Source organism: Pseudochaenichthys georgianus, chromosome 6, assembly GCF_902827115.2.
Source record: "Pseudochaenichthys georgianus chromosome 6, fPseGeo1.2, whole genome shotgun sequence".
Lineage (NCBI taxonomy): Eukaryota > Metazoa > Chordata > Actinopteri > Perciformes > Channichthyidae > Pseudochaenichthys > Pseudochaenichthys georgianus.
Window position 1 is genome coordinate 29367634 of NC_047508.1, and position 13351 is coordinate 29380984.

The window sequence follows — 13351 nt, forward strand, 5'->3', positions numbered from 1 at the left end:
TTGTCGAAATGATGACATTTATAACGGGATCAAATCAAAGTGAATGGCCTGCGGAATGTATAGGGCAAGTGACTGAAAGAAAAAAAAAAAAGTTATTACATCGTTTCAGATAATAAATAATAATGATAATTCACTCTATTTAGGGGCGCCTTTCAAAGCACCCAAGGACACCTTACATGTATAACATATTTCAAGGAAAGGTTTTAAGACTGTACAAGAATGCAGTATGGGTGAGTTTTACGTGTGGTGCAGATGAGAGCTGTCCAGAATGACACCAAGATGTCGTGTTGTGCTCTTGATAAAACAGTAAAATACGTGTCTCCCGTTCACCAAAACATACCCATCTGTTATGGAAAAGAAAGTATTCAGAAGAAGAAGAAGAAGAAGAAAGGAACTCGGAAGTATTCTAAAAGTAATCTGCCAAAAAAATCTGGCCCACCTTATATTTTTACAGGCCCACCCTAAAGTACATTTTTGCCTACGCTACTGTTTTTTGCGAGCAACGTGACCAACAACCAATCACATGAATCTCTTGCCCCGAGATACAAAGCAATAGCAATGTTAAAACGAAGTAAACTGGGAAAAAAAAAAAAAAAAACTCCAACAGGCGAAAACCTACCAGTTTCACCCACTGTCCCTGCCACCTCCCTCCATGCCTCGCTCCCCTGGTTTGTATCCCGGTAGATGAACAGAGACCGATCATTCAGCACCGGGTGATTCACTACCGCTATAATGAATTTTCCCTCCATTTTCCGGAATATGAGGTAATGACCTGCGTAGTCTCTCCCAGCATACACGCGGTTCGACTGGCTAGCGCTTGTACTGGCAGATTTGCATAAACGGGATTTCATTGGCTGACGCTTCTGCCGAGGCGCCAACAAAATTGAACATTGCTCAACTTTTGAAGCGAGCAACGCAGCAACGCTCCACGTCGCTTCCCAAAATACAGTCCTGCTAAAAGTGATGTCACCCTATTCAAAGTGAATGGGCAGAAGCGTTGGAAGCTTTAACGCGCGCCACCGTGTGGACGGGCCGTCACAGTAGCTCTACGCCAGAAACCTCGTGGAGGAGGGAAAAAAAAAAAAAAAAAAAATAATAATCATTGGAATACCACCCTCCACTCCCATTATCATCCCTCAGCTAGCAGCTGCGCTATCTACTCACCCAGATTCCGTGTTCGTTGACTATCTCTGTCAGGGCTCTCCCAAGGCTTCAGGGTAGGGGTCCTCCCATCTCCCACAGTGACTTTCGTAGCAAGAAACTTACAGTCAGCCGCTAAAGAACCCAACATAGTTTCCCAGCTCATCGACAAAGAACTTCTCAAAGGATATATAATCGGCCCTTTTAGCTCCTCCCCCTTCTCAGTGTTCCGTTCAAATCCCATCGGAATAAGCCACACGTAAATAAAAGGCTGATTTCGATCTGTCCGCTCCCCGCTCTGGCCATTCAGCAGCGTCAATAGCATCATCCCTCCAGATCAGTTCTCCCTTCACCATGCCTCAGTGGATAATGCAATAAAGATGATCAAGTTCACAGGGCACGGAGCTCGGCTCTCCAAAACGGACATTACCGATGCCTTCAACATCATCCCCATTCATCCGTCTCAGTGGAATTCGTTCGGTATTAAGTGGGAGTTCAAACTGTATTTTCGCAGAAGCAGCCCCTGCTTCTTCAATTCCTTCTCGGAAGCGCTCTGCTGGATCCTGCTGAAACCCGCTGAACATCGTCAGAATCCCCTCCGTCCTTCACCTACTGGACGACTCCTCCCCATAGTCCCACCACAGGACAGCTCAGGGATCTCACTGGCCAAGCTTAAACACTGCTTCAGGAGTTAGGTGTCCCTCTCTCCAAAGAGAAAATGTTAGGTCCCGACACACGCTTAGAGTTCTTAAGCATCATCCTCGACTCCATAGACATGAAGGCGTCTCTCCCCTCCGACAAATTGCAGCGCATCCGGGACATCACCAAGTCATACTGCGAGCAACACGTCATCACAAAATAACAGTTGCTCTCCCTTCTCGGACACCTCAACTTCGCCATGCATGTCATCCCCCAGGGGCGCTCGTTCATCTCCCGCCTCCTGGACGCAGCATCAGCGGTCGACAAACTCCATGACTGCATTTTCTTAGACGAAGGCTGCCGCTCAGACCTACGTTCCTGGTCCCTCCTGCTCGCCCACTGGAACGGAGTTACTTTCTTTTACGATGACCTCGTGCGTTCCTCTGACTCAATGAGGTTCTCCACGGATGTCGCCCCATCCGTGGGTTTTGGGGGTTTCTTCCAGGGAGAGTGGTTCGCAGGGTCATGGCCCCTGTCAATTTCTACCTCAAGCAAGTTCTCATTAAATCCGGCCTATCACCTATATCATACCCGGGACATTCCTTCAGGATAGGTGCAGCCACCTCTGCTGCTAATCAAGGTCTCTCTACCTCATCCCTACAACAACTAGGACGGTGGTCCTCCTCCGCCTTCACAACCTACATTCGCCCAGACTTCAGCGCCGTACTGGCTTCCCAAAGATCTCTCAGACCCTGACTATGGTATCTATGCATATAACTGGTGGTGGCTCATAAATACATTCACAAGTATACATGTCTCACTAAGGTACCTGATATTCAAACTGCATTCCTGTCCTAATTCCGCGGGCCCCGCCCACAGGGAATAATGGCTCGTCTCACGCTGCAACTACATGTAACGGGCTTCATCTCCGGCACACAGGTATTTCATTCCCAGGCCTTGCTCAAACGTATCAGAGTAAATGTATTTCCTGCAGTCAGGCGTGGACTCGGGCCACCGTACACCCCCGTGGCAGTTACAAAACAAAGAAAATAAAGAAAGAGAAAAGAGTAAAGAAAAAAAAAAAAATATATATATATAGCCTGCGAAGTCAGGCGTGGCGGAAGGCCACCGTACACTTCCGTGTCAGTTACGAAAGAAAGAGAAAAGAGCAAAGAAAAAGATGTATATAGCCTGCGAAGTTCAGGCGTGGCGGAAGGCCACCGTACACTTCGGTGTCGTGGCGGAAGGCCACCGTTACAAAACGAAACCGCTCGCTCCTCGGCGTAGTCAAGCCCTGCTGGCCAGGCATGCGACCCGCAGGTCGTTTTCAGGTAAGACCGGCACTGATTTCGGCAGTCAGAGTCTCAGCATGACCCGTAAGCTCCGGCAGTGATTCCGGCACTATGTCGCTCATATACGTGCTAATCTATTATCTTTCCTTCCCAGATCACCAGTTACCCCACAAGGTAAGCAACTCAGTTCATCTCAGTATTTCATACTTCAATGGTTTTGGGGATTTCATCGGAGCGGTGCTTTCCCTCCTAAATGATTATCCTGCAAACCGGGGCCTAATCGCCAAAACACCATTACATTCTCCTGTTGTATTATCATGGCAATCATTTCATTCATATGACGTGTAAACAATAAATATGTAAAATCTTACATCACGTCTTTCCGGTTTGAAATGAAGCTTAGCGCAAGTTCAATAAGGAAGACCTAACACGAGTCACTTACACGTCACTCGATGGCTCCCTTCCCCCCTCATTAAATATGAGGGCGTCACCCCTCAGCAGCCAATAGCTGCACATGCTAAATTCCTTAAATGCCTGCTCTTCCTCCCTGTCAGTTGTCATTTGCAGATGACCGCAACCCGCCTCCACCCCTCTCGCCTCCAGTCTCCTCCAGGACAAAGCTAAACCTTCCTTCTTCAGACCGGTCTCACCTACTCAGCACCACCACCAGTGTCTAGACCCCGGGGATTTCATCGGAGCGGTGCTTTCCCTCCTAAATGATTATCCTGCAAACCGGGGCCTAATCGCCAAAACACCATTACATTCTCCTGTTGTATTATCATGGCAATCATTTCATTCATATGACGTGTAAACAATAAATATGTAAAATCTTACATCACGTCTTTCCGGTTTGAACTGTTTTTACCTTCTTTATCTCATCCACTTAGACTCCACTAGATGGCACCACAAATATCGATTTCATTGAAGTTGGAGTTTATCATCATTTATATATACTGACAATAACAGCCACATTCATAAAAAACATGACAAGACAGATAGTATCTTGAAGATAATTAATAGAGAATGAATCAAGACATTTCAGTTAAATAATGGCAATATAAAAATAAACGTATAACGTAATGATCTGTATAACATATTTCTGTTAACATATTATACATTTTAGCTGATTAAGCCTTACAAATTGTTAGAAGTGATCTGTTACCATGTCATGTCCTAACATCTTAAACCGCAGAACTGACTCCAGACACCTAATGGCGATGTCATCAACCTCAGGATCAAACTTATTTGCAAAGAGGTGATGTTGTTGAAGGAGCCAGGCGAGGTCTCCAGCGCCGTACACACACACTGCTCTTCTGTAAGCACCGGTGCAATGATCGTACGGGGCTCCATCTTTTATACTGCCTGCATGATAGCCCCACTTCACCACGCGAGCGATGGCTTGCATGTCTGACTCATCATACTTGATGTTGGCAGGGATCGATCCTGGAACGGATGGCATCCTCTGCAGGGTCGCCCACAGGTTCTCATCGGGGCTGTAAGTGTCCCTCTCCCACTCCAATAGCTTCTGAGCCTCTCTGTCCTGCATCACATGCTTCACAAAGGCTCTCGTGACCACAAAGTAAGCATTTCCCATGAACATAGGGCTGCTAATAGGTGGGGGACTTTTCTTCATATCAGTCCTTACGACAGTGCCATTAACATTGTGATGATACTGCCAGCGAGCTTTCTTGTAGTCATTGGTGGCCTCTGTCTCCATGCTGTTTTTCCCGTTTAGGGCTTTCAGAGCCTGAACCATTTCCCTGTTGGTTTTGATGGGAAAGTCGGCCCCGCAGGTGTTTAGCAGGTACCTCCACTGGACGTGTGAGTTCAGCAGTTCAGATCCGCCTGCACTCGGGACCATGAGGCATAATCCACACGTTCTAACCTACTGGCTAGAAACACATTAGGAAGGCAGGAAACAATTGCCTTCACTCCCTTCAGAAAGTCTTCAGAGGATTTCTGATCCACATGCACACAGTAGATATTCTGAGGAGTGTAAATAGCTCTTAGAAGACGCTCAAACATCTCAATCTTTTCATGAATAACCATTGAGTAGGCAATGGGAAAATCATTTTCTTCTTCACTGATGGGTGATGTAATGAAACCTCTCTTAAGGTAAGCTGGACAGTCCTTTGTCACGTTAAGGTAGAAGTCCTCAGATAGTACTTTCTGTCTTTTCCTGGATCCCATAAGCACTTCTAATTGTTTTTTCTTGCCGGTAATGTCTCCACTGATAATAGCCGAGCAGTCAAGCAGGTCAGTAAAAAACTGCTGTGGTATTCTGAGATCAGGCAACGACTGCTTGTTGGAGTCAGTTTACCAAAGGAAAAATGAAAGCAAAGTACCTATGAGGATGAGAGAGAGGGTCCTCAAAGTCAGGTGAATGAAAAACCTTGCCATTCCTTGGCTGTAGTCACTTCAGCATCGGTGATCTTTGTTTCACTGCAAGCTAAAGTTTGACAGGTATATCTAATGAAAAACTGAATCAGCCCTCTCAGTAGGTGCGTCAAACTAAGGTGTGTTAGGCATTTGTTGAGCAAACTATATGGTAACCATTAATAGGATATGGACTTTCCTGTGAACAGAAGGACTTGTTGGAACAAGTATTATACATAATATTGGAACGTCTATATTATTTTATGATACGATAATATCAGCACACAGCCATCACAATGTTTGCACTATAAGGACATCAAGTAGAAAATATTTTATTTCATTTAAATGTCTATTTACAGAGATCATGGTCATTTCAATTATTATACACAATCATTTCACTGTTGAACGAATATATAAATAAGTAACAAAAAGAAAGTCATACAAACACATGTGTTTTTTTTACTGTTTACTCACAAATGCTTCTGTGCATTACAGGTACAGGCACTTTGTAGAGCAGAATAACACTCAACAGCACTCAAAAAAGAACAATCCCAAAGAAAAATACCACTACTCTCCTCAGGCCCGGTTCCAGAACAAAATGACTCAGGGTGCATCTGAGATTAGAGAGGGTGCAGTGGTAAAGTGCTATTTTTATAAGTGGGGAGTGGACCTAACACCCTAGTGGTCCTCATCTCCTCTAGGAGGGTCCTCACCTCCTGTAGGGGGGTCCGGGGGCATGCTCCCCCGGGAAGATTTTCTTTAAAATATTGAAGTTAAAAGCATCAATCTGGTGCACTTTGAGAGCAAAATGAAGAGATCTATGGATCTATGTGCTCTTTGCTTGATTCATGCCTTCCCAGTCCCTTATCACGTAGCCTATAAGAGCATGGCGCCAGTTGTTGTAGCCAGTTGTGGTGAAGGCATCTGACTTACTTGAACCGAAATGTCTACATGCATAGCAGAAGATGGCATCTTTTTTACATGAATATTCCAGCCAATCTCTGTTTTGAAACCATGAGCTGCAAAATGAGTAGCCTACAGGCGAGTTGGGCACTTTTTTAAATATACCTGGGCAGGCTCTGTTTTGCCGAGGTCCTCTGGCACATGCGGGCCGCTGAGGGGTGGCGGTGTTTGGGGCAACGAAGACCGCTGCGGCTGCTCCGCCTCCGTGGGCGAGGCGGGCAAAGCCGGCGAGTCGGGCTTTATTGTCCACGACAGTGGCCGCGGGTAACGTAATGTCCCCATGATCTGAACTGTTATTACCTGCAGTAGATGCAGTGTTACTGCTGGCGATAAGGGCTGGTTGTTTTAACCATTTTCTGATGTCCATCATCACTGACACTGATAGCTTTGTAAGAACCTTGCAGATGACGAACGCGCAGCGGCACAGGTCACACGCACCTGACATAATAACGTTACTTACCCTTTAAATTGACCAAATAAATGCAGCAATGTTATTTAACCACAATTCCAATTTATTTTATTTAAACTAAATTCTTCTTCTTAATATTCTTCTTCTTATTATTACTACTATTATTATTATTATTATTATTATTATTATTATTATTATATATGTAATATTTTTCACTTTTTTTTTTCTTACTTTTTTTTTTTTTTTTTTCACTTTTCATTTTTCAAATGAGGGTGCATAACGACTCAACTGAGGGTGCAATGCACCCTTATGCACCCCCGTAGAACCGGGCCTGACTATCCTTAACATTACTGCACCATTTACATGTTTCCCATCAGTCATAATTTTGTGATTATCCACAATACATTCCTCAGATATCTTCATCTCTGTTTTCAAAGTATCTACATTTGATTTAGACAAGTGCTCTCATCCACATGATGGGGTGCATCTGCGTCCTGCTCATGGATGAAGCTGTATCGTCGATACACCGATCCGCCTCTGCTGGTGTACACCACATCCACCTCGTCCCCGCTGTCCGGCTCAGGGACCCCGTGAGGCATGTTGGCGCTGCCGTTCAGTCTCTCGTAGCTCTGGCCCCAGCAGAGCTTCTTCCTGGCATGGGCTTTGATCAAGGCGAACACAGCCAGAGCCAACCCAAGAGCCAGCAGGAGAGCGATGGGTACGCCAGCTGAGGTGTGCTTCAGAGCTGCAGACGATACATTCAGGTCTGTTACCTGATCGTCCCCTGACTTGGGTTGCGGCGCCTCCACACACAGACCTAAAACAAAAAAACTGCCTTTAAGAGATGATTCAGAATACCTTTATTAGTCCCACAGAGGGGACATTTACATTGTAAAAGTACTAAAGATAAAAAAATAAAAATTATAATAAAAAAATTACACGTTTTACAAAAATACACACCCTGTAACAGTTCTGAGGATTTAGCAGCCAGGTATATATTGCAGTTTTTAACGGCATATTGCATATATATATATATATTAGTGCTGTCAAAATTATCGCGTTAACGGCGGTAATTAATTTTTTGAATTAATTGCGTTAAAATATTTAACGCATTTAACGCATGTGCAGAATGGCCCACCCCATACGTGCCACCAGTGGCAGCGCCAGGGTATGGCTGGGGTAGGCTACACCCATACCAAGAAATGGCTTAGCCCCACCATGAAAAATTATGTTAAAGTAAGCAAAATAAAGTCTGCCAACTCGCGCGGAGTAAATTGCACAGACAGCAGTTAGTAAGATTGATTTCAGTAGCCACGGTTTTGAAAACGTTTGTCACGTAGTGATCGTCTTCTCAATAGAACATCTTTGATAACAGCGTGGTGTTGTTGCAGGAAGTCCCGACGGAGAATACTTTTGCTGTAGTACAAGGGCCCTTTCTCATTTCATCAAATCCCCCTCCTCGACTCCTCGACTCCTCTGTCCTCCGGTAGTGACCCGGAAACGAATTTTAGCGCGCCATGTTGAAGGACATCTCATTTCTCTAAATGCACGTCGAGGACCGAGCATCGAGCATCGAGGAGCCTCTCTGGAGGAGCTATAACCGAGGATACACTGATGGCTCCTCCACGGCTTCTTCGCGGATGCATTTCCGGCAACAGAGATGTTTCAAAGAGTCGTGACGCACGGCCGGACTTATCTCAGCCAATGACAGCTCTGCATGCATCCCCTGGATATTATTTTAGAAACTGCTTTCATCATGATGCGATGTTTACAGAGAGAACAGCTGTGAGGTCCTTGCAGAAAGCAGAGCAGTGTGTATAATATATATCACTCTATAACAGGCCTACTCTCTTTATTTGCTTTAGTTAGATATCTACAAACAAAGAGTCGATATTTTTCTAAAACCATTCAGTGCTTCACATAATAAAATACGCAACAGCTGTAGCCTGATTATGTGTAGGTGTGTGTGGTACAGTGTGTGCGTAGATGCAGCGGACAGACAGGTCTCAGTTGGTTTGGTGTCCTCTGCTTAACTTGTAATACTTGTAAATAAAACTTTTGGCCCGTAATTTATTTTCCTCATTGCAGCGACCAGAGAGGGGGGGGGGGGGATATATCCAGTCTCTGATATTGTTACGTTATTATGAATGCTCTGTTTGATTCTGAAATTGTATATATTTATATAAATATATACATATATAGGCCTATGTGTGTGTGCGTGTCCGCATCTGTAGCCTGTTATTGTCTCATTATACCGCACTGTGAATGAATCAAAAGTAAATATATAAGTCGTCATGAACACATCTGTCCATCAGACAGAGGGCTGCTGTGCCTCCTGTCATCATTAATGGACGTCTCTTTAAAATGACCGCTCAGAGGAGAGGAGTTCTCATTTCTCTAACCGCCTGCTGCTTCCCCTCCTCTCTCCTCGGTTCCCCTCCTCGGCTCCTCCGCTCGTATCTCCTGTGGGCGGGACTAAGTCTCGAGGATAGGAGTCGAGGAGGGGAGTCGAGAAGGGGAGTTAGAGAAATGAGAAAGGGCCAAGGTAGAGCCATATAATAGTAATAATATGGCTCTGGTACAGGGGTGCACATAACTGGTACGCAGGTTATGTGCGTAATCTGAAATGCGTACCGTCACTTGTGTCACAAAGCGCATTTGCGTACCGACGAAGCTTTTCCAGAAGGCGGTTAGATCACCGGACGACAGAGTAGGCTTGTTTGAGACACATTGCGGCTCGCCTCGAAAGTAGACGAGAGTAGCCGATCGCAGCCGGGGGAGGTGTCAAAATGCTCGTCTTAAATCGGACAGCTCGGACTCAGAGTCGGCTTGACTGGCTGGGTTTGCAATGGCGGAAATTGCGTTGGCGTTTTTCGTTGCAGATGAAGTGGATGCAATAGAAATCCCACATGTATTGTATGAAGAATGACATGATCTAAAGCAGGGGTCTCCAACCTTTCTCCAACTGAGAGCTACTTTGAAAAAATGAAAGTGGCCAAGAGCTACTTGCATCGCATCGCTTACATTTATTCACATAGCACTCATCAGTTGAATTAAGCTACTTTTGTGTGAAATCAATACCTAAAGCTTATCTAAAATCTTAACTTCACATCAAGGTGCAAGAAAACAACAATTTCTAACATATTAATATGGACAACATAGTAAGTACTTCACTGAAGATTCACATACATGTCCAAGAGCAAATTACAATGTTTTCACTTCTTAGTATGGCCCACATAGTAAATACATCGCCTTAATCACCACCTTGCAAGCATCTTATGGCATGTGTAAAATAAGTGCATTCACTCTTTTTTACAGTTAGTGAGATAACTGGCGCTGCATGGAGTCTACCATACAGGTGTATGCTGGACCCACTTAGGTTCACTAATAGAGTCATTTACATGTTCATCAGTCGGTCTTGTTCTGTATTTAGATTTCATTCATGCCAGAAAAAGCTGCTTCACAAAGGGATGTATACAGAACCAAATAAAGCAGGCTTGTTCAGTGCTGCTTGGTGATGTTTTTATAGTTTTCTGGGTCTACAAGGCTCCAGAAATGTTGTGAGTTTTGCTGAGACTTAAGCTGAACATAATTTTGGAGATGTATAACCTCCATCTCCACAGGATTGACACTGAACAGTGCAGCCATCTTTTCTTCTTCTTCGTGTTGACATGAAATTATAAACCATAATTAATCAATTGTAGGTCTAGCCTCCCTATATCTGTGTGTGACATTTTTCCATCCTCAAAAACAAAAAACTAATACTTCTGCAGTCTAACTGCAGCTTCTAGCAACGGCCTTCTGTTAAAAAAAGGACACTGAATGTCTTGAATGTGGCATCACACACATGACTTGAGTCTGAACATGGCAGACAAGGAGTATTTACAACAGCATTATAAAAACAAAAATAGTACATGTGGGTGCACACTTACATTCTCTGTCTCACTGTTACATGAATCCCATGAATGTATGAGATTAAGTTAGCTTCATTATATCTCAGTGATTAAGTGAATACTAAAGTTTCTATCGGGTCACTGTCAGCCTGTCACTCATTATTTTCAGGAGGGGGCGGGGCTTGGAGCAGCAGAGAGGAGACGGCGATCGCGGAAGCTTTCCTCCTGCCTTCACACATTTTACACGCGTATTTATCAACGGAAAATAGCAAGAGGACATTCATACTCTGCAATCCAAGACTTGATTGAATCCACCAAAAACCTGACATTACGATAACGAGTGTTTTTCAAAAACACAAATCCCTCCCTGCAGGGGCGGACTGGCCATCGGGACGTTCGGGACGAATCCCGATGGGCCGGTACTGAAGTGGGCCGGTTGGACGATGTGTGCCGGCCGGTAACCGGCAGGGCTCGACATTAAATGGCCCGCTGGCCCGGAAGCACTATTTAGACACCCCGGGCCAGCATAACGTACTTTCCACTTGCCCGCTCGGGCCACTAAAAATATAAAAATGGTCCTGTGGTATTGGTATTTTGACTAGCAATTTAGTTAAATTGTTTCGTTTATCAACGCTACAACATAGCGTTCCGTGAGTCGGTTGTCGTTTTTGTTGGGTGAAAAGCAAACAGCTGTTTGCTCCGGAGCGCAGCGGGAGCAGGAGCGCGCTGCTTCACTACAGACTATCGTGCCACCTAACCATTCGCCAAATGTTTTTATTACCAGCGGTAACCGGCCAAGCGCCGGGCAAAAAACAATCTTCAAATAAAAGAAAGTCACCGGAGGAGTTCAAGGAGAGTGACAGGGAGCATGAGAAGAAGAGGGAGAGAAAGTGTCAGCCAGCTTGATGATGGAGTTGGCTGCAGTGACGCGTCCTAAAACCCTTTTATAATCTATCGATTAGATTTATGATTCGAAAATTATAAAAGTAGGGTAGACATGTGGAGATTATCCGGCTGAACAAAACGTGCATTTATCAAACAGGTTTGTTTTCCACAGACCTTATTTCCAGCTATTTTCCAAAACCCTTGTCGAGGGAACCAGCAGCTTACTTCCTGGTTTCAGGACGCGTCACTGCACCTCTCCATATGATGCCCATATAAACAAGGTCTTCTGTCGGCTCTGTACATCAATGCCGACCTATGCTGACAAGTAAGTGAAGAGTAGACCATATAAAAAGGTATTGGCGAAATGTCCCAGCAGTTTAGGATAATGAAGGTGCTAATCAAATCTATTACATAGCCATTACATGTCTAACTCCTAATGACAGGAAGGCAGAAAGTGCATTATACAAATAATAATAATAGCAGACATTTTTTAACAATGACCACAATATCATTATTTTAATAAACCAAATATGAACAATTGAGGAAAATGAGGAAGAACTGATGATTAAAATGTTGTAATACAAGTAGTAATGTCGTTAGTGCATACATTACTATTGCAACAAATGTGTTAATTTACTTCATTATTAGTCCATTTTTTTTGGACGAATGCTCCGGGCCAGTGGTTACAATGGTGGGGCCAATGATAATACAAGTCCACATTATTTACCCTTAATGTCTACCGCTAGTAAATTGTCTACCCCCCCAGTCCCCCCGACAATTTACTAGCGGTATTTACTTGCGGTACCGCGGTGGGCCGGCGGTACCGAAGTGGGCCGGTCGAGAGTCCCGGGCTGATTTGTAGTCCCAGTCCGCCCCTGCCTCCCTGTGTGTCTCTGAGCCGCAGCGACGCGGACTGATTCATTCAGTCATTATGCTGCTGGAGAAAGCAGACAGCTCCGTGTGTGGTGTCGCTGTGCTGCTGTCACGTCTGCTCCTTGATCTCTGCGTCACCGACCAATTTTATATTCGTGTGACAGAAACAATTCTAAAATAAAAAAACTTTATTGTCCGGCCGCGGCCGAAAAATCAAGAAGCAACGTTACTACGCTATAATCGATAATCGAGCTGGGAGCTACTGAAAAGCTGCCCGCGAGCTACCGGTAGCTTGCGATCGACGTGTTGGAGACCCCTGATCTAAAGGGACTGTGATTGAGAGAAAATTAAATATTTGTTTACAATAAACATGAATATGTCATTTGTTTGATTTGCATTAAAAGACAATACCATTTTTGATTTAAATGATAGATTACCTTGTGCATTTGTTGCAGCCCTTGCTTGCTGCATAAGTGCAGCTGCTAAACTGTTATCTGAAAAATAATTTAGATAATTTAAAATCATATCCAGATTGTTGGAATGCAATTTAGTTGTTTACTCACCATTTTGTAGTCTTTGGGAAATGTCTTGTGAGACTCTTACAGTGATGTCTCCCTGTCCATCACGCAGTGTAAGCACCACAAATTCCATTTTACCCACTGTAGACAAAGGTGATCACTATTGCTTTATATAGGTTTGTTAATTCAGTCATGATGAGGAACCACACCAGTGACTGGGTTCCATAATTAGAAATGCTCCTCCCTCTTAATGTTTGCAAAACTGATAGGTGGACAGGCTACAAATGATCAGTCCCTTCAGATCCGCACACATGAAGCTTCATGAGCATGAATTGAACAGACCTGCTGCTGTGTTAATTCTTT

At 44.3% G+C, this 13351-nt stretch overlaps 1 protein-coding gene across 1 annotated transcript; it reads right to left on the reverse strand.

The window, feature by feature from the left end:
- Window positions 1-4042: 4042 nt before the first annotated feature.
- Window positions 4043-5492, reverse strand: LOC117447788 (beta-1,3-galactosyl-O-glycosyl-glycoprotein beta-1,6-N-acetylglucosaminyltransferase 3-like). The gene is given in 2 exon segments (XM_071203386.1): window positions 4043-4901; window positions 4904-5492. Coding segments are annotated over 2 exon segments (1044 nt in total). The 5' UTR covers window positions 5262-5492; the 3' UTR covers window positions 4043-4215.
- Window positions 5493-13351: the final 7859 nt, after the last annotated feature.